The following is a 22,045-nucleotide window of genomic DNA, read 5'->3' on the forward strand; positions in this document are numbered from 1 at the left end:
ACCTTCTGCTCTCTAGTTCCCGTGTCACCTCCTCCTATGTTCGCCTCCAGGACTTCTCCCGAGCTTCTCCCATCTTATGGAACTCCCTACCCCAATTTTTCCGGCTATCTCTTAATCTATCTACCTTTAGACGATCTGAAAACCTTTGTCTTTAAAGAAGCCTATCCAGCTTCTAACTAGTAAACTGCCTTTAGATTTCCTCCATCAGCTCATCCCCCCACAGCTATTACCTTTTGTATCACTCAACCCTTCCTCCTAGATTGTAAGCTCTAACGAGCCGGGCCCTCTGTTTCCTCTTGTACCAAATTGTATTGTAACTGTAATGTCTACCTTCATTTTGTAACACGCTGCGCAAACTGTTGGCACTATAGAAATCCTGTATAATAATAATAATACAAAAATAAAATCAATAGGGTATATTGTCAGCACACCTACCAGCTTGATTCAAAGTGAAAAGCTCTTTATTGCATGGCATTTTGGGACTGTGCATGGACCCTTCAACTGGCAGGTAATGATCACACGTCTAGTCCCTTAACAGTGCCAAAATATTGTCTTTTTATATGTGATCGTGCAATAATGAACAGATTTCCACTTTGAAACAAGCTAGTCAGTGTGCTGCCAACATATATTGTGGTAAGGAGCAAAAAATGCATCTCGCTGCACTTTACGCAGCACAAAGTGACCCACCTCAACACAGCATTGTGGTGTAAACAGGGCACCTAGGTTTTTTTTAACTGTCTTAAGGAGTGTCATTCTGACCAACATTGTAAGGGGGCATTCTTCCCACAAGCCAGCAACGTAAGGGGCATTTTTACCACTGACCCCCACTACATTGTTTTTGCAAGAGTTATCTGAGACCTAAAAATAATTTCAAGGGTTCCTCTAGAGCAGTGATGGCAAACCCGTGGCACGCGTGCCACAGCCGGCACGCCGAGCCTTATCTGTGGGCACGCCAGGAGAATACTGTATTTTTCGCTCCATAAGACGCACTTTTTTTCCCCCAAAAAAGGGGGGAAAATGTCAGTGCGTCTTATGGAGCGAATATAGAGCGGCCGGTCCGGTATTTCCACCGCCGCCGTGTCAGAATACCGGGCCGGCCGCTCAGCTCTGCAGTGGGACCGTACCTGTCCCTCTATCCAGCGGCGCGCTGTCTTCCCGGCTTCTGTAGTGTGCGTGACAGCTGCTCTTTGTGAATGGTAAGGCAGTACCTGGGACACATGACAGATCCCAGAAGCCGCCGGACCAATCACAAAGCGCAGCGCTTCTCGCGCATGCGCACTGGGCATCCGGCTGTCCGACGAGCGCCCACACTACAGAAGCCGGGAAGACAGCGCGCGGCTGGATAAAGGAACAGGTAAGATAAAAAAAAAACTCTGCGGAAGTAAGAGTGGGTACCTGTCAAATTCAGGTACCCGCTCCCCCTCCCTCCCCAAAGGTCAGCAGTCATCTGTACTGTCCGCAGTCTCTGGTCATCCCTGTACTGTCTGCAGTCTCTGGTCATCCCTGTGCTGTCCGCAGTCTCTGGTCATTCCTGTGCTGTCCGCAGTCTCTGGTCATCCCTGTACTGTGTCCGCAGTCTCTGGTCATCCCTGTGCTTTCCGCAGTCTCTGGTCATCCCTGTACTGTCCGCAGTCTCTGGTCATCCCTGTACTGTGTCCGCAGTCTCTGGTCATCCCTGTACTGTCCGCAGTCTCTGGTCATCCCTGTGCTGTCCGCAGTCTCTGGTCATTCCTGTGCTGTCCGCAGTCTCTGGTCATCCCTGTACTGTGTCCGCAGTCTCTGGTCATCCCTGTACTGTGTCCGCAGTCTCTGGTCATCCCTGTACTGTCCGCAGTCTATGGTCATCTCCTGTACTGTGTCCGCAGTCTCTGGTCATCCCTGTGCTGTCCGCAGTCTCTGGTCATCCCTGTACTGTCCGCAGTCTCTGGTCATCCCTGTACTGTGTCTGCAGTCTCTGGTCATCCCTGTACTGTGTCTGCAGTCTCTGGTCATCCCTGTACTGTCCGCAGTCTCTGGTCATCCCTGTACTGTGTCCGCAGTCTCTGGTCATCCCTGTACTGTGTCTGCAGTCTCTGGTCATCCCTGTACTGTGTCTGCAGTCTCTGGTCATCCCTGTACTGTCCGCAGTCTCTGGTCATCCCTGTACTGTGTCCGCAGTCTCTGGTCATCCCTGTACTGTGTCCGCAGTCTCTGGTCATCCCCTGTACTGTGTCCGCAGTCTCTGGTCATCCCTGTACTGTCCGCAGTCTCTGGTCATCCCTGTACTGTTAATTAGTTTGCACTACTGTACGAGTTGTTTTTTCTAAACCAAAAGCTCGATATTCAGGTTTCATTGCAGTGTTGGCACTTTGAAAGAAATAAGTTGGTTTTGGGTTGCAGTTTGGGCACTCGGGCTCAAAAAGGTTCGCCATCACTGCTCTAGAGGAAAAAGGTTGGGAAGAGCTGTGTTATGATACTTTCATGTAGGGCTCACCTGTCATCCATCACCTATTATATGGTCACAGATATTCAGATTGTCTATGGGACAAGATTTTAGTTGTTCCATCTGTTTTGGGGCCCAAAATGTGGATTGCCATGATAGGTTACACTGTTGCTATGCTTGTACATACAACACAGACCCTTTAATATTCTTACCCTCTATGGCTCTCTTAAAGAAGACTTTACAGCTCCCACAGGTGAGGACTCCATAATGGCAGCCTGACGCTTCATCACCACAGATTAAACAGATCTTCTGGGGCAAAGCATCAAACCCATACTGAGAACTTTGGTCTGGATCTTCGGGCCTTTGAAAAAAAAAAATAGAAATGCAAGCGTTTTTTAAAGAGTACAAGAACCAGATTTTATACAATCATCTATTAAAAAGAACTCTGCTTAGTAATACTTGCCTCTAAACTACATCCATAACATAACCCTCATGAAATTGCAGATGATCAACAACCCTGAAGGGGAATCTGTCAATGGAAATGAATGGGTGGGTGCTACTTGAACAATGCGATCAGACGGCTTTGTGGGCAACAATGGATATGTGTGCTGAGCCATAAGAGTCAAACTCAGCAGTTCAGAATGTGTACTGGAGGTTGGATCTAGGTGTGCCCTTTCAGCACTCATTTAAACATACCCTTAGGTTAGGATCACACCTACACAGGTTGTGTTTCAGACGTTTCTGCATTGAGTTTTGCGTTGCATTTTGCACCTACGTTTTTTGGCACGTTTTGCATTTTTTAAATTTTTTATATTTTTTATGTTTCTTGTTGCTAGGCAGATTTAAAACACAAACCACATCAAAAACGTGGCAAAGAGCATCAAAAACGCACTACATGATTTTCTGCATCATTTCCATTGAAATCTATAGAACCAAAAATGCAACTTTTTGCATTCAAAAAAGTCCCTGACCCTTTCCAAAAAATGCACCGGGTGAAAATGGACATATGTGAACATGTCCCATAAGAAATCATGTTAAATGGCCTGTACTGTGTTTCTGCAAAACGCAAAACTCTGCAGAAAACGCTTACATGTGAACCTAGGGTAAGGCCTTTTTCAAACAGGCAGCCAGAGGCGGTAAAAAAAAGGTGGTTGAGCTGCAGTTTTACCAACCACCCACCTAAACGGTAGCACGTAGCCACTCAGGGTTGTAAAAATGCTGCAAATCAAAGTAAAGCAAAATATATACATTTATCATGTTTAGCACATAATATCTCCAGTACTTGCACATGTACCCAATGTTTTATCCAATTAAAAACACAGCAAATACAGAAAAATACTTGTATACCTCCTAAAATCCCACCTCCTTATAGTGCCTTTAAGCTGGCCATACACGTATAGATTTTCGTTCGAGAATTTAATTTTAAGAATATTTGTTTGATTTCCTAATCATTAGTTGGGTTAAATCGATGTTCATTTTGACAGCAGTGACTGGAAATTTCAAAGAGGCAGGAAGGAAAACTTTACTCAAACAAATTTTTGGCCGTAGATGTGGTTATCGTTCAGAAATTACATTCGTTTTAAATTGAAAGTGAAACGTAAAAGAAAATTTGTAAACATTCGTCCATTCATTGAATGTTCAAAGAATATTCGTACGACTCTTGATAACTAATCAAAGGCTATCACAGCATTCATGTGACCCGGAATCTGCAGTCCCAGGTCCCGATTATTAGAACGGGACCCGGGGCTCTCAGTGATACCGCGGTCTTTGTGCTGGGAGCGCACTGTGCGGCACGCTCCCAGCAGAAAGACAGGTACGCAAATATGCGGCCCAACAGAAAAAAGCTCAGTTCTGTGAGGCCGCATATTTGATTTACGTCGGCAGCAAGGGGTTAAGCAGCGCTGTTTTAACTGAGACAGAACTAAAAGTGTTCGATTTGGGTTTGGAATACATAACACATGTTCAGATGAATACATTCAACACCTATACTGATATACAACAGTTTGTACGCAAGTTGAACATCAAAAAATTTTTTGCATTGAATAAAGGAAAGTGTGATAATAAAGAGTTTAAATATAGCAATTTGAAAAATGCTTCCACATTTAACCCAAAGAACAAAGGAAATCAGTTTTTTGGAGGTGTTTAAAATGATAGTGGAGAATGACATAAAAAAGATTAACATTAGACATTCGAAGAGATTTCCTAGGTACATTGAACAAGGAATTAAAGACCTGGAAAAAAGAAAGAACATAGTAATCAGAGGGGCAGACAAAGGAGGGGGAATAGTTATTTTCAATAAAAAAGATTATGAGGAAGAAATGACTAGATTATTATCAATAAAGAATACTTATAAAAATTAAAGGGAAACCCCACCAAAAAATTAAAACATCAACTTAAGAGAATTATTAAAAAAGGAGAGAAATTAGGGATTCTCACAGAAAAAGAAGAAGGTATTTGATTCCAAAGACCCCCAAAATACCCACAATATACTACATGTCTATACATAAAAACAGTAATAAACCCCCAGGGAGACCCGTTGTCAGTGGGATTGACTCTGTTTACAAGAATAGGTGAGTATTAGTTTTTGCTTGCAAGATGGGGTAATGAAGAATGAAGCTTATCTGAAGGACAGTGGAGAATTAATAAAATTATTGAGAGCCAAGACAAATGTGGAAGATTGTTTATTTATGACAATAGACGTTGAGTGTTTGTACACAAGTATAGGGATGCAGTGGAAGCCGTAAAATGGGCATTGCACTGGAACAGAAGGCTGACCTTAATAAAAAAACAAAGGGACTTTATACTAGAATTGTTAGAATTTGAAATGGTCAATAGTTTTTTCTAGTATGATAATACGTTTTTTTCAACAGCTCAAAGGTGCTGCAATGGGAGCGAAGTATGCTCCCAGTGTGGCAAATTTGGTTATGGCTAAATGGGAGGAAGAAAGTATATATAAAAAGTGGCCATAGATGACAATATAGAAGCGGTACATCGATGACATCCTGATTCTATGGAGAGGGACACAGGATGGCCTCGATGATTTGATGAGAAGCATCAATAACAAGATATATGGCTTGAGTTTTACAGCAGAAAGTAGCCAACATAATATACATTTTTTGGATCTTACCCTTTTCAAAAATGAGGGGAGACTATGCACAAAGACCTTTTTTTAAATAAACAGACCGCTACAGTTATATACCTACCATAGGCAGCCACCACCCGAGGTGGATTTATAATATTCCCTTGAGCCAATTTACTAGGATTAGGAGGAACTTGGACATAGATTATATAGATCAGACAAATAGATTAATGAACAAATTTATAGTAAAAGGGTATAAGAGACCTTTCTTGCAGAGAGAGAGGGAGAAAATGTTAAATAAAAAGAGAGAACCTCTGCTGAGCAATGACAAAAATAAAAGGAAGAATAGAGAAGGTGATCGGTGTGAATTTATCACTGAGTTCAATGTACAAAGTAATGAGGTTAAGAAGATTTTTTAAAAATATTGGCCCATTTTACTAAAGGATGAGATTCTGAGGGGTATGATTCCAAAAAATCACAAAAAATGGAAAGATGTGAACTAGTAGGATTTTATAGGTGTAACAAGTGTAAAACATGTAATACAACAAAGAAAGAAAAAAAGAGAAAGAGCAATACATTTGTTTCCACTGTTACTAATACATAATATCAGATCAAATCCCTTATATCTTGTGATGCTTCTCACGTGATTTATGTGCTAGAATGCCCTTGTCGCATCCAGTACGTGGGTAGAACCACAAGAAAATTAAAAACTAGAATTGGAGAGCATATTAATAATATAAAGAATTATAAATATATATAAATAAAGATCCCAGTTTGCTCATCTTCTATGGGATAGATAAAGTGAAGGGTCTTTGGAGAGGAAAAGATATGTTGAGAGAAGTATTCCAAAAGGAGACCCATAGGTTGTATGAATTAGAGACATTGCAACCAAAAGGGTTGAATATAGATATTGATTTAAATAGTTTTTTAACTAATTATTGATATTTGGGTTGGATTATTTATAAATTTTGATGTTCGATACCAGTCTTAGCATATTTGTTGTTTTTATTTTCATATACATATTTGATATGGAAAAGTTAATGTTTAAATAGGTAGTGTCACTTTAAGAGAGGTTTGTTTCTTATGGGGAATAAAAAAGTTTTTTTGTGATAACCCATGGATAACAGATAGGGGTGTTTTAAAGTTACTGCCTGCTGGAGAGATTTTGGAATGTTGGTTTGCTGAACTGTATAATAATAGCAATGATAAGAGTTGCATATGACCCATAAAAAAGAGAGTGGGAGGTGAAGCATGTCCTTCTGCCCCTGGAGGACGTCAGGTGACGAAACGTGTAGGGCGGGGCTTGGATGTGACGTCACCACGCACAGTGGATCGTAACTTGCGGTTGGATTAGTGGCCAGAGACGATCCCATTCTGAGATTACACTCATTATACTTGTGTCAGTGGCGACAGTTAAACATCTGTGTTTTATGGAATGTTTTTTAATAAATAATTTTTATTGTTTTAGGCAGTGGAAGTGTTTCCTCTTTCTTCCTGGTCTATGTACCCATGTGAGTTTATATGAGGCGTTCAGCAGAGGATTTTTAGAGACGGAGTGATCCCTGGCTGTAGTGTTCTCTGAAGGGTACCTGAGAGGAGGAGATGTTTTTACTTAGATCCTTACTCCCAGAGTTCAGGCATTCTCAGCTGGTTTATTACATTACCAGCCTGGAGCTCTGGTGAGTTTATTTAATTCATTTGGTGGTGGAAGACACAGTTTATGGTGGTGCATGACTAAGAGAAGATACACAGTGTTTACTATTGGAGATTTATGGTGGACTTTTGTGTTGGAGCACACAATTTAATATTACAGTGATTTTTATGATTTACATGATTATTTATTGCACAGCAGCACTTTGTTCATATATATATATATATATATATATATATTTTTTTTTTTTTTTTGCACTATTAATTCTAGTTATATAACAATTTGTCGTTACATATTTATATATATTTATAGTATGATTGTTTATTAGCATGACATATGCATTAACGATATTGATTGTTTGAGTTGGGGGTGGGATAGCGCTATTCTACACATTTTTTCACATATGGTTATTTTGCGAGATCACCAAAAAATAATTTAGCTGCTTTCCACCTATTAAGGATCCCCGTTAGGAATTTGTGGCACAGTCCGATATTGTTCTCTTAACATAAACTGGCTGGAGGATTCAATGACAAAATAAGCCTTCAGTCTGCGAACAAAAGCTACCGCTTTCAGGCTGCAGTGGCATCAGCAGTTCCCTCTATTTGGTACTGTAACTGTCAAAAACAATTACAGAGTTAAAATGATTAATATTAACATAATTATTAATAATTTAACAATTAAGATATAAAAAAAAAAATAATTGTTAAAATAATGGTTAACATTAATAAAAAATAGACAAAATATTTTCTGTTACATTTTACACATTGTAAGCCTATGATAATAATAATACACAAAACAGTGTTTTTATGTGAACCTAATAAAAGAAAGAAAATAAAGAGTTGTTGTAGGTTGTCAATGGCACAGGAAGTAAGAAGAAACCCTATTGGTGACAACAATGAAAACTGGACAGAGAAGTCTTTAGATGAATGAATTGTAAAGACCCTCCCAATCTTATAAAATATTTGCAAAAGAAAATATGGAAGTGCTTCCCCATTCTTTATTCCATGTAGTCTCCCATTACTACAAGTGACACTCCAGTGTGTCGGCCCACTAGCTGCATGTGTGAATCAATGACACTGTCTCAGTGGTTAATATTGAACATTCAAAGGGTTACTGTATAAACCGGAGCAGTTCTGAGTGCTGTTATCACGGGTCCTTGTGTTCTGCACAGTGATCATTATCTCCGCCTAATAACCCAGAACAATACTTGGAATTACACTGTATCAAGTGACAGAATGACCTGACTTTATATCTGCGTAAAAACAAAAATCGTAAGCTGCCTGTTTTCCTTGTGCTTTATATACTGTATATTTAAATAAATATAACTAAATAATGATTTTACCTTTTTACCTAACATGCTCTCTAGGGGCTGACAACCTCACAGATTTTGTTTCTCTGCCTACCCATCTTTACATTTACTGAGAGCACAGCTCACATACAGTCAAGTATAGGAGAAGCTCCTACTGTCTCTGTGGAATAAGAACAATTTGTGATCAGCTTAAGATAGAAAGGAGGAGTTATGAACAGATCTTCATTTTAGTTATTGTTACATATGCCAGACAATGTGGGCGATGAGGACCCCATAAACAATAACAGGAGACTCTGGCCTGTAAGTAATAGGGCTGAGAACTGTGTACCCCCTACCTCTTTGAGTACAGGTTTCCTTCAAAGACTTTTAAAGCTGAACTGTAGGCAGATATCAAAGACACAGTTGCACTTCTGAATTTATTATTGCATCATCACATTTATTTTTTAAATGTCACTACTTCAAATTCACCTAGTATCAGCCTCTTGAAGACCCTTTGCAGCAGGGCTGGAGTGTGAAAAGAAGAAGCAGCACAAGGAGCCGATCAGTTTGTGCGCTGAGAAGAGAGGAGAGAGAGAGGTGAGCTGTTTTTCCATTCACTGTCCACAAGAGGGAGGTGCATCCAGGACAGCCTAAGCTTAGAGCAGTGGTTCTCAACCTTTCTAGCGCCGCGACCCCTTAATACAGTTCCTCATGTTGTGGTGACCCCCAACCATAAAATTATTTTCGTTGCTACTTCATAACTGTAATTTTGCAGTAGGAGGAATAGTGCCACGTCATTGGTATCATTGGGAGGAATAGTGCCCCATCATTGGTATCAGTGGGAGGAATAGTGCCCCGTCATTGGTGTCAGTGGGAGGAATAGTGCCCCCGTCATTGGTGTCAGTGGGAGGAATCGTGCCCCGTCATTGGTGTCAGTGGGAGGAATAGTGCCCCGTCATTGGTGTCAGTGGGAGGAATAGTGCTCCATCATCGGTGTCAGTGGGAGGAATAGTGCCCCATCATCGGTGTCAGTGGGAGGAATAGTGCCCCATCATCGGTGTCAGTGGGAGGAATAGTGCCTCATCATCGGTATCAGTGGGAGGAATAGTGTCCCATCATCGGTATCAGTGGGAGGAGGAATAGTGCCCCATCATAGGTGTCAGTGGGAGGAGGAATAGTGCCCCATCATAGGTGTCAGTGGGAAGAGGAATAGTGCCCCATCATTGGTGTCAGTGGGAGGAGGAATAGTGCCCCATCATTGGTGTCAGTGGGGGGAATAGTGCCCCATCATAGGTGTCAGTGGGAGGAATAGTGTCCCATCATTGGTATCAGTGGGAGGAATAGTGCCCCATCATTGGTATCAGTGGGAGGAATAGTGCCCCATCATTGATGTCAGTGGGAGGAATAGTGCCCCATCATTGGTATCAGTGGGAGGAATAGTGCCCCATCATTGGTATCAGTGGGAGGAGGAATAGTGCCCCATCATTGGTATCAGTGGGAGGAATAGTGCCCCATCATTGGTATCAGTGGGAGGAATAGTGCCCCGTCATTGGTATCAGTGGGAGGAATAGTGCCCCGTCATTGGTGTCAGTGGGAGGAATAGTGCCCCGTCATTGGTATCAGTGGGAGGAGGAATAGTGCCCCGTCATTGGTATCAGTGGGAGGAGGAATAGTGCCCCGTCATTGGTATCAGTGGGAGGAGGAATAGTGCCCCGTCATTGGTATCAGTGGGAGGAAGAGTGCCCCGTCATTGGTATCAGTGGGAGGAATAGTGCCCCGTCATTGGTATCAGTGGGAGGAATAGTGCCCCGTCATTGGTATCAGTGGGAGGAATAGTGCCCCGTCATTGGTGTCAGTGTGAGGAATAGTGCCCCGTCATCGGTATCAGTGGGAGGAATAGTGCCCCGTCATCGGTATCAGTGGGAGGAATAGTGCCCCATCATCGGTGCCAGTGGGAGGAATAGTGCCCCCTCATCGGTATCAGTGGGAGGAATAGTGCCCCTTCATCGGTATCAGTGGGAGGAATAGTGCCCCGTCATCGGTGTCAGTGGGAGGAATAGTGCCCCGTCATCGGTATCTGTGGGAGGAATAGTGCCCCGTCATTGGTATCAGTGGGAGGAATAGTGCCCCGTCATTGGTATCAGTGGGAGGAATAGTGCCCCGTCATTGGTATCAGTAGGAGGAGGAATAGTGCCCCGTCATTGGTATCAGTGGGAGGAATAGTGCCCCGTCATTGGTATCAGTGGGAGGAATAGTGCCCCGTCATTGGTATCAGTGGGAGGAATAGTGCCCCGTCATTGGTATCAGTGGGAGGAATAGTGCCCGTCATTGGTGTCAGTGGGAGGAATAGTGCCCCGTCATTGGTATCAGTGGGAGGAGGAATAGTGCCCCGTCATTGGTATCAGTGGGAGGAATAGTGCTCCGTCATTGGTATCAGTGGGAGGAATAGTGCCCCGTCATCGGTGTCAGTGGGAGGAATAGTGCCTCGTCATCGGTATCAGTGTGAGGAATAGTGCCCCGTCATCGGTATCAGTGGGAGGAATAGTGCCCCGTCATCGGTATCAGTGGGAGGAATAGTGCCCCGTCATCGGTATCAGTGGGAGGAATAGTGCCCCATCATCGGTGTCAGTGGAAGGAATAGTGCCCCATCATCGGTATCAGTGGGAGGAATAGTGCCCCATCATCGGTGTCAGTGGGAGGAATAGTGCCCCATCATCGGTGTCAGTGGGAGGAATAGTGCCTCATCATTGGTATCAGTGGGAGGAATAGTGCCCCATCATTGGTATCAGTGGGAGGAATAGTGCCCCATCATTGGTGTCAGTGGGAGGAATAGTGCCCCATCATTGGTGTCAGTGGGAGGAGGAATAGTGCCCCATCATTGGTGTCAGTGGGGGGAGGAATAGTGCCCCATCATAGGTGTCAGTGGGGGGAATAGTGCCCCATCATTGGTGTCAGTGGGGGGAATAGTGCCCCATCATAGGTGTCAGTGGGGGGAGGAATAGTGCCCCATCATAGGTGTCAGTGGGGGGAGGAATAGTGCCCCATCCTTGGTGTCAGTGGGGGGAGGAATAGTGCCCCATCCTTGGTGTCAGTGGGGGGAGGAATAGTGCCCCATCCTTGGTGTCAGTGGGGGGAGGAATAGTGCCCCATCCTTGGTGTCAGTGGGGGGAGGAATAGTGCCCCATCCTTGGTGTCAGTGGGGGGAGGAATAGTGCCCCATCCTTGGTGTCAGTGGGGGGAGGAATAGTGCCCCATCCTTGGTGTCAGTGGGGGGAGGAATCGTGCCCCATCCTTGGTGTCAGTGGGGGGAGGAATCGTGCCCCATCGTTGGTGTCAGTGGGGGAGGAATAGTGCCCCATCCTTGGTGTCAGTGGGGGAGGAATAGTGCCCCATCGTTGGTGTCATTTGGGGGAGGAATAGTGCCCCATCGTTGGTGTCAGTGGGAGGAATAGTGCCCCATCATTGGTGTCAGTGGGAGGAATAGTGTCCCATCGTTGGTGTCAGTGGGAGGAATAGTGCCCCATCATTGGTATTAGTGACACCAATGATGGGGCACTATTCCCACTGACACCAATGATACTTACCTTGCAGACCCCTGCTCCAGCCTGGGCTCGCTCGCTCCCTCCCTCTCCCATGGTACCGACACTTACCTGTCAGATGTCTTCCTTCTCCGGCCGCTCTCCTCCTCTTCACTCGCTCGATCTTCGCGGTGCCGCTCGGCTCCTCCTCTCCAAGCTCCACCTCCTTGCCGGTGATTGGCCGCCTGTGTGCCTCTCCTGAGCTACAGTGCCGGCGGCCAATCACAGGCGAGGATTGATCTCGAGGTGTGTCCAGATGACAGGGGCGGCATGTCATCCCGCCCACACCTGGAGACGGCGGTGGCGGCGAGGAGCGGTGTCTCGGTTCCTAAGACCATCGGAAATATGTGTTTTCCGATGGTCTTAGGCGACCCCTGTGGAAGCGTCGTTCGACCCCCAAAGGGGTCGCGACCCCCAGGTTGAGAACCGCTGGCTTAGAGGAACCAAGCTGAATATTTTGCCCATCATACTGAGGACATTTCATGGTAGAATTCTTCATGGAAATCCCTGGATTAAAGATGACTATTGCAACAAATGCTGGTTTTGTTATATTACCTTTTAATAGGCTGTTCATGTTTATCTTTGTATTTTTAGCTGTGTTTTGCTTTAAATACATTAATACTGGTTTAATTCAAGTGTAAAACTATTTATAGCATTGGATAGAATAGAGAAGGGTTATGATCTTTGTCAATTTTTTTTGTCTTTGTCCAATCCAGTAGATTTCCCCTTCACTTCCTCTCCCAGTGACACAGCAAAAAAAAAGAGATGATTTCTCCAAAACAAGGGAATAGTGCCCCAGCTGTCACCAGAATAGCTGTCCTCATTGACAACTGTGAGGTTATGGATTCCCATTGCTTTCTGCATCAGAGACAATGGTCAACAGGACCAACAGTACGGGTGACACCCCCCGCGGGTACAAAGACAGCAATAAAAATCTGAAGGGCTTCTAACCTTTCAACCTTTCAAAGCTAAAACATTTTTCAATTTACATACACTTAAAATGGTTGAAAAGGCTCAAGGTTTTATTATGCATGAAGGTAAAAAAACCTACGTGCAGCAGCCCCCCCAGCTCCCTCTTAAGCCCAAGCCCAATCCAGTGATGTTCACGGGAGCCTTGGCTGTCCCAGATTCTCACACTCCTCATTGGCTGAGACAGTAGCAGGAGCCATCGGTAGGGGACCTAAGAAGAGGGGGATCGGGGCTGTTCTGTGCAAAGCCATTACACAGAGCTGGTAAGTTTATTAACCACATGCCGCCCAGCCACTGTAGAAATACGGCGGCAGGGCGGCACGGCTGGGCAAAACCACTTTTAAAAACGTGTGTTTTCAAAAAAGTAAGGGGCGCGTGCGAGGCGCGCCGCCGCCCTACCTGTCCCGCCGATCACGGCCGCAGATGACAGTAGCCGGGTCACAGCCGGTCGTTACCGGCTATGTCCAGGTGATTAGCGGCAATCACTGACAGAGAGCACAGCTGCAGTAGCTCTGCTCTCTGTCAGTTCCCTGACAGCTCCTGACACGCTGATCGGGACAGAAGAATTTATCTGTCCGGATCAGTGTGTCTCCGTGCAGTACACACCCCCGCCCCCTAGTAAAACACTCCCCTCACACAGTTAAGCCTTTCACTGAATAATAAAGTTAACCCCTTCCTCCCCAGTGCCATTAGTACAGTGTCAGTGTTTTCTCTTTGCACTGATCACTGTATTGGTGTCACTGGGGATGTCAGTGACCCCAAGTCAGTTCCACCCAGTGTCAGAATGTCCGCCGTAGTCCCACCATGATTCGCTGATCGCCGCCATAAGTCACTGATCGCCGCCATTATTAGTATAAAAAAAAAAAATCCCAGTATCTTTTCCACCATTTGTAAACGCTAACTTTCACGTAAACCAATTAATTTACACGTATTGGGTTTTTTTTTTTTAGCAAAGACATGTCGCAGAATACATTTTGGCAGAAATTTATGACTAAATTTGATTTTTAAATTTTTTTTTACTGGACATGTTTTATAGCAAAAAGTCCAAAATATTGGTTTTTTTCCTCAAAATTGGCAGCCTTTTTTTTTTTATAGCGCAAAAAATAAAAACTGCACAGGCGATCAAATATCACCAAAAGAAAGCTGAATTTGTGGGAAAAAAAAGGAGGTAAATTTATGTACCGTATTTCATGACCGCGCAATTGTCCGTTAAACTAGCGCAGCGCTGTATAGCAAAAAAATGGCGTAAATTGCAGTATCTATACCATAGTTTGTAGATGCTATAACTTTCACACAAAGCAATCAATATACACTTATTGGGATTTTTTTACCAAAAACATGTAGCAGAATACATTTTGGCCTAAATTTATAACTAATTTTGAGTTTACTATATATTTTTTATAGCTGAAAGTAAAAAATATTGTTTTTCTTCAAACTTTTTGGTCTTTTTTTGTTTATAGCGTGAAAAATAATAAGCGCACAGGTGATCAAATACCACCGAAAGAAAGCTCTATTTGTGTGAAAAAAAGGACGTAAATTTCATTTGGGTGCAGCATTGCATGACCGCGCAATTATCAGTTGAATTAGTGCAGCCCCGAGTAGCAAAAAGAGGCCTGGTCATTAAGGGGGGTAAATCCTCAGGAGGGCAAGTGGTTAATAAAAAATCTGCCTTTGCAATCACGTAAAAATCACCCCAAGAAATCACTTTACAATCACCCAAAAAGAGAAACCCTGCCAGTTTGCCCCCTCCTCCCAGCTTGTAACTGAGTAGCAGATTTTTTTGGGGGGAGAGAAAGCACTAATTTTTATCAGTACCCACTCCCACTTCCACAGTGTTTGCCTAAGGCCCGCTCCCGAAGCCTTCAGGGCTCCACGTCACATGTCCCAGGAGGCTGCAAGACTATTCACAAAGCGCCACACAAACTCACAATTTGGAGCTGGATGTGGTTCCTCTGGAAGCCACAACCAGCTCTCGCATCTAAATGGGAAAGGCGGAGGGCTGCAGCAGTAAGAAGAACCTGCTTTAGGAAGACAGTGCTGGACCCCAAGTATCTGGAGGGTACCTGATTTTTAAAAGTCAACAGCTACAGTATTTACAATTGCTGACTTTTAAAAAAGAAACAGACTGAAGTTCCTGCTTAAGATACAGGTCCACTAGAAGTAGATCTATATGTCCTTGTAGCATGGACCTTCATGCACCAGTATGTAGATCAACCTGACAATGTAAGCAATGAGGACCCCATAAAGATAATAGGAGACTCTGATTTGTAGGCAGTAGGACTGAAATGTGTCATAAGCAGTGATGCTTTGGCCAATGGGCATAAAAATAACCCCCTAATCCTAATAGGCACAAGCAACGGGGAAAATAAAAGAACCAGCAGACAGCACCAAAATCGAGTAGTAGTTAATATATTGAATTCACTAGAAGAAGCAAGATAAACACAGGTATAGGTGTGACCTCAGGAACCCATCAATACCCATGCACATGACTAGCAGCAAGGAGAGATGGGCAGAAACAGCTATTGCCTAATTATGGGAAATAATATTAATTCAATAATGCAGAAGTGATGCTCTTCACTGGCATTATATATATATATATATATATATATATATATATATATATACACACACACACCATATTGCCAAAAGCCTGCCTTTACATGTACATGAACTTTAAAGGCATCCCAGTCTTGGTCCGTAGGGTTCAATATTGAGTTGGCCCATCCTTTGCAGCTATAACAGTTTCAACTCTTCTGAGAAGGCTGTCCACAAGATTTAGGAATGTGTCTATGGGAATGTTTGACCATTCTTCCAGAAGCGCATTTGTGAGGTCAGGCACCGATGTCAGATGAGAAGTCCTGGCTTCTCTCGCAGTCTCCGTTCTAATTCATCCCAAAGGTATTGATTCGGGTTGAGGTCAGGACTCTGTGCAGGCCAGTCAGGTTCCTCCACCCCAAACTCACTCATCCATGTATTTATAGACCTTGCTTTGTACACTGGTGCGCAGTCATGTTGGATCAGGAAGGGGCCATCCCCAAACTGTTCCCACAAAGTTGGGAGCATGAAATTGTCAAATATGTCTTGGTATGCTGATGCCTTAAGAGTTCCCTTCACTGGAACTAAGAGGCCAAGCAGATACCCTGAAAAAGAACCCCACACCATAATCTCCTCTCCACCAAACTTTACACTTGACACAATGCAGTGAGGCCAGTACCATTCTCCTGGCAACCGCCAAACCCAGACATGTCCATGGGATTGCCAGAGAAGCGTGATTCGTCACTCCAGAGAACACGTCTCCACTGCTCTAGAGTCCAGTGGCGGCGTGCTTCACACCACTACATCTGACGCTTTGTATTGCACTTGGTGATGTAAGGCTTGGATTCAGCTGTTTGGCCATGGAAACTTATTCCATGAAGCTCTCTATGCACTGTTGTTGTGCTAATCTGAAGGCCACACAAAGTTTGGAGGTCTTTAGCTATTGACTCTGCAGAGAGAGAAGTCGCAGTTGGCGACTTCTGTGCACTGCAAGCTTCAACATGCGCTGACTCCGTTCTGTCATTTTACGTGGCCTACCACTTCGTGGTGTGGAGTTGCTGTTTCCAGCAGCTTCCACTTTGTTGACCGTGGAATATTTAGTAGCAAGGACATTTCATGGATGGACTTATTGTACAGGTGACAACCTATCACGTTACCACACTTGAATTCGCTGAGCTCCTGAGAGTGACCCATTCTTTCACAAATGTTTGTAGAAGCAGTCTGCATGCCTAGGTGCTTGATTTTATACACATGTGGCCATGGATGTGATTGGAACACTTGAATCCAATGATTTGGAGGGCTGGCCTAATACTTTTGGCATTATAGAGTATATATAAAATAAAACATAACACTTATTATGACTAATAAAACTAGAAAAGATACAATTTCTGTGGAAATTGTGTGAAGTGTTCTTGCCTCCACCAGTAGTCTAGGGCTTGAAAATGAGGGAGTGATGGCAGTTTAGAAATCATGTCCTGATTTTTCAGCTCACACTCTAGCTTTTGTCACTCTGCTGCCTGCTCACACACCTGGTTTCCTATGGCAACTCACTCTACAGCAAGGGCAGAGCGGTTAAAAACAAACTGCTCCAACTTGCTCACTTCACTGGTGGTTGCCATCTTCAAACAGTTGTAGTTTAAAAATTATAAATCCTACACTGAAGAGCTTTATATTGTGAGAATCACAAAACCCAGACTTACATTTTGATGCATAGTATGTCTCTGAAATATTAAAAATTAAGGCACAGTCGCAGTTTAGAAATTGCCCTTCAAATCTGAGGTGGCTAGAGTGGAGTTTCAATGAATGTCAATGGGCGGCATGAGTTGCAAACAAATGATCATATTGTGAAAACTATCAGGACTATGGCTTAGCCGTGAACTTTTTTAGTGGCAGCAGGGATAGCTGAACGTTTTGAAATAAGATTTGTGTAGGTGGGCTTGTAAATGAGGGAGTGATGGCAGTTTAGAAATCATGTCCTGATTTTTTAGCTCACACTCTAGCTTTTGTCAGCTCCCACTCTAGTTGTGAACATTCCGCCATTCATTCCTATGGGACCAATTTCACCACAAAAACGCCAATATTTTGTGAACCATTCGGCGAAACGTTCCACAAAGTAATAGCACACCAATCGGGAACAGTCCGCACGTTTCGGTATATTTATTGTCTATGTAGTGTAAAAACTGTGGGAGGAGTTAGGGTGGTAAATTTGGCTATAATAATAAGAATATATATGTGAGATAACAGTAAGTGGTCTTGCCATGCAAGAACACTTAAAAACTGTCCAGTCCACAGTTTTTAACAGTCTACATAGATGGGGTATGTTGAGTATTTAATGGCTTAAATTTAAAACTGATAAAAGGTTTCAATCCACCAAAATTTAGATGAGGCTGCAACACCTGTTAAGGTACCCCCTTCCATGTTGAGGCCATGTGGCCTGGAATGGTTCAGGTGGAGAGGGGACACATTTTTCCCCCCGGATTTTCTGGCCAGCCGGGCTGCATACTCAGATAAGGGGGGAACCTAATTTTTCTCTTGTTTTTTGCATGTGTTCTCTCTTGAATTCTATATCATATTCAAAGGGCCTGATCTAAATTTTGGGAAGAATCCCACATCATTTTGTTTTTTTTTCCTGCTTTTTTGTTTACATTCACCTGGCAGTAAGAAAAGGGTCCGGTATGGATTTGATAATGGACCCAATGCTTTTTTTTCTTTTGTTTGTTTTATGTGGGGCTCCCCCTTAACATCCATATAGAATTTGGGCAGGACCCCACGCCATTTTTTGTTTGTTTTTATTATGGGGTTCCCTTTAAAATACATACCAGGCTTGAAGGGTCTGGTATGAATTTTGGGGAGGCCCCATTCAGATTTTTTTTTTTACATTCACTTGACAGTCAAGAATCCCTGGCTGACACCTAGATGTGTTAGTCATGGATGAATCACTGTTTGTCTCACTGCTGTGTCCCTCACCACCTTAAGCTGGAAGCTGTAACATTTAGCATTCAACGAGGAATTTTACATTTGCCCAGTGAAAGAAAACTACAGGCGTACCTTGGCTTACGAATGCCTCGGGTAACGTAATTTTCGGTTTACAAATGAAAATCGATTGAAAATAATGGCTCAGTTTACCAATTTTTTTCTCAATATGTACGGATGAATTGGTTTTCAATGCATTTACAAATTAATTTTTAATCATGTTCCTGTACAGTATGTATGCCTTTAAAGTGCACTTTATAAAGAGTTTTGAACAGATAAAATACTTTTTTTTTACTTTTTTCTGACCTCCGGAACGGATTAATTGGTTTTCAATGCATTCCTATGGGAAACCACGTTTCGGTTTACAAATTTTTCGCAATACGAAAAGTCCAGCGGAACAAAATTAAATTTGTAAACTGAGGTACGCCTGTAATAGAAACTGACATTACCCACATATGACAAATATTATGGGCATTATTTGTTACACTTGCATGAATGATGAGACAGTAATGAAACACATTTTATATATACAGTATATATACTGTAGACTGCCAAATGAATGTCTCACTACCATTAAAAAGAAAAAAAAAGTGCAGCACTCCTCACAAAAAACTTCAAGGTAACAATACCTAACTGTTCTAATATTTATGTATTTATTTAATTAATTTATTTTTTATGCAACTACTAATTTCTTTTTTTGAAAACACACAAAATGATGAGTACTTTTACAAACACAGAAGTGAATGCTTTAGTACTTCTTTTACCTAATGCACAAAATGTACTTTTTTGGTATAATGGTCCTAGTTTTTCAGCCTTACTAAATTGGGCCCTAGGGGAAGCAATAATGATGGGTAAGGCTAGGTCCACACTTGAGCGTCAGCTTGTTCAGGCATTTTTGAGACTTTTTTTACACCATTTTTTCCACAGTTTCAGTCATAAGAATTTTTGTTTAGGCCAGTAGAAAGAAAATTAGTAGTAGCAGGAGACTGGATAATAGGCATGAAAACCTGTACAAAATGTGCATTACTAACATTTTTTAGACACTCCCATTGAAGTTCATGGAGTGAAAAACACATTGTTCTGCCGCTAAAAAGTGCCTGTCCTTCTTTGGTGAGGCAAGCAACAGCACATTGCTCAGATGTAAATGGGCCCCATAGAATAAAAAAAGAAATCTTCTTGTTGAACATTGTCATGCTTCTGGAGAGGAGCAACAAATCACGTGGGAATGAAGGATAAAATGTAGTAACCCACACAGACCAATCACAGTCTACATTTTATGAGTCGTTATAACAATGAAATACAATCGGTCGCTCTAGATAGGATGGCCACAGATGGGCAGATGTTTCAGCGATAATACAGCCAAAACTGCAGGTTCTCATTTTTTTTATGCTCCCAAGAAGCCAATAAAATGTGACTTCCATTGTTTACAGGCACTTAGTAATGATCTACATTTGCCTACAGAGTCATCAGCCATGGGTAATGTTCAATGTAAGACCTAGCAAGAGCTCATATATTCACAGAACACAAACAAATGGGTTAGTTGTTGAGAAAAAACATTAAACGTTTCGAAATTGTAGCTAAAATACCACAACGTCAATGAGCTGTCATCTACACCACTCATATACGTTACTAGCAAGATGTTAGTTGCCTTTTAATTTTACATTAAGAATATCTTCATTAATTCTCAATGGACGTGAAAGAAATGGGATAAATGGAGCAGATTTTTACAAGTGGATAAAACACTAAAATGTCAGTCTGAAATTGCTCTCACACCTCTGGATTAGAGCAACCCTAGGGTTCCTCCAGATTGCCTAGGATTCCTAGAGCAATGTGAAGTGACCTCCTACCAATGCAAGGGGGCACCACTAATGTTAGGGACACCATAATTTCTACTGTCCGCATTTTTTTTCTAATATTATTATTTAATTAGATGATTATTGCTAAAAATGTACAGATCAGGAGGTTCTAAATGAAAATAACTGAATTTAGTTTAATCCAGACTTCTACCTGTCAAAGGAGATAGGTAGAAGTCTTCTACTTGGACAGGTACTCGAGAAAATTAGCACTTACCTGGAATATTGTTCATAGGATAGATGAATTTGGGGTACGAAGGCATTTTTTACAGTTCCTGATTGGTAGGAAATTTGCTGATGGACATTGAGGCTCAGGGGCTGGTAGAGGTTTTGAGAAGAAGTAGAAGAAGTGGGTAAAACAGGAGTCGTGTTATCGCATGATTTACCTAGGGTAGATCTGAAATTTTCATATGCTGCTGTAGTCTCGGTTTTGCAAATATATTCCAGAGAACAGTCAGGACCTGGCGCTGTAGGACTTGACGATGGTATTCCATAATCTGGGTACAAGGTGCTTTGTTTTGGAGGTTTTAGCAAGGAGACCCCAGAATCTTCCTGTTTGACTTTACCATCATGGTGTGAGGAACTGTGACATGGGTATGGGGATAAATGCTGTGATGAGCATGGAGAAGACTTTTGGTCACAGTCATCATTGTCCTCAATGTGCCTGGAATGAGCAGGCAGATATACGGCACTTCCAGGCAACATAGGCATATTGTTTAAATTTCCAACAGGTGGCATAGGTGGATGCCTAGAGGCCAACAATCCATGGCTCCTACCCTTCCCTTCCAACTGATTTTCTATAGTATACTCCAGGGTGGCTTTGTCCTGCTCTTTAGGCACTAAAGAAGGAATGCTCTTATTTTCAGCTGCGGTGGCCCCAGTCCAAACTCCAACCTCCTCTTTATCAGCTGTGTGGTCACCAAGAGTCTTGGTCAAGGCTGCAGATGTCACAGAGATTTCCTGGAACTCTGGAATGACATAATCAGCCCATGGGTGGAGGTGACTGGAGGCTGAGGTGTCCAGGATGGAGTCAAGGACATTCTCCAGCTCATTGTTATCAGAGGATGCTGGTCCTCCTCCCCTCTTCTGATAGGAGATCCCATCCTCTGGTCTCTGAAAGATCAGGCTGTCCAATGAAATGTCCCCTGGGTCTGCCATTTCCTCCAAGAAGTCCACCTGGTGTCTTCCACGGTTACCCATGTATTGGTTGGATTCCACTTCTAGGCACATAGGGTCTGCTAAGCCCTGCTTGGTCTGATCTTCCATGGTTGTGTTTTACCAACTAATTCCACTGGATACCATCAAGGCAGAGTTTCCAAACTTCCAAAAGCTGTAACAGAAGACGTTATACCATTGGGTAGTCAGTATATTTAAAGCTTTCAATCCCAAAGGAACTAAAAGTTGTCTACACTCTAGGACTTTCCTCCCCCAGGACAATTTCTCTCCCCGGGGGTGGACAGGCACTGGGTTGTCCTGGTGTTCAGGAGAGGTTCAGCAGATCCTCCTCTTGTCAGTGTCCTGATATGTGGGGATCATAGGGATCGAGACTGGCACTGCTCACCTCTCAGGCTGGCTCCGCTCTGATCGCAGTTCCAGGCGATGTGTGTGCAAAATTCAGATCCGGATTGTAAATTGTCGGATCGCAGGCTTGTGTCTGCTCTGTCTTCTGTCATCCAGCCGCTGTACAATAGCTGCTC

At 43.1% G+C, this 22,045-nt stretch overlaps 1 protein-coding gene across 1 annotated transcript in view; it reads right to left on the reverse strand.

Annotated features, from left to right (window-relative positions):
- PGR (progesterone receptor) overlaps nt 1-22,045 on the reverse strand; it is a 116,755-nt gene extending 94,710 nt beyond the window's left edge. The window contains exons 1-2 of the mRNA XM_089687241.1: nt 20,566-22,045; nt 2,635-2,783 (exon numbers count right to left, since the gene is read on the reverse strand). Of these exons, the coding sequence (XP_089543367.1) occupies nt 2,635-2,783; nt 20,566-21,614 (1,198 nt within the window). The 5' untranslated portion in view covers nt 21,615-22,045. The remainder of the gene's footprint in view (nt 1-2,634; nt 2,784-20,565) is intronic.

This window comes from Staurois parvus, unplaced genomic scaffold, assembly GCF_062004578.1.
Source record: "Staurois parvus isolate SC_StPar_1 unplaced genomic scaffold, SC_StPar_1.0 ptg000422l, whole genome shotgun sequence".
NCBI lineage: Eukaryota > Metazoa > Chordata > Amphibia > Anura > Ranidae > Staurois > Staurois parvus.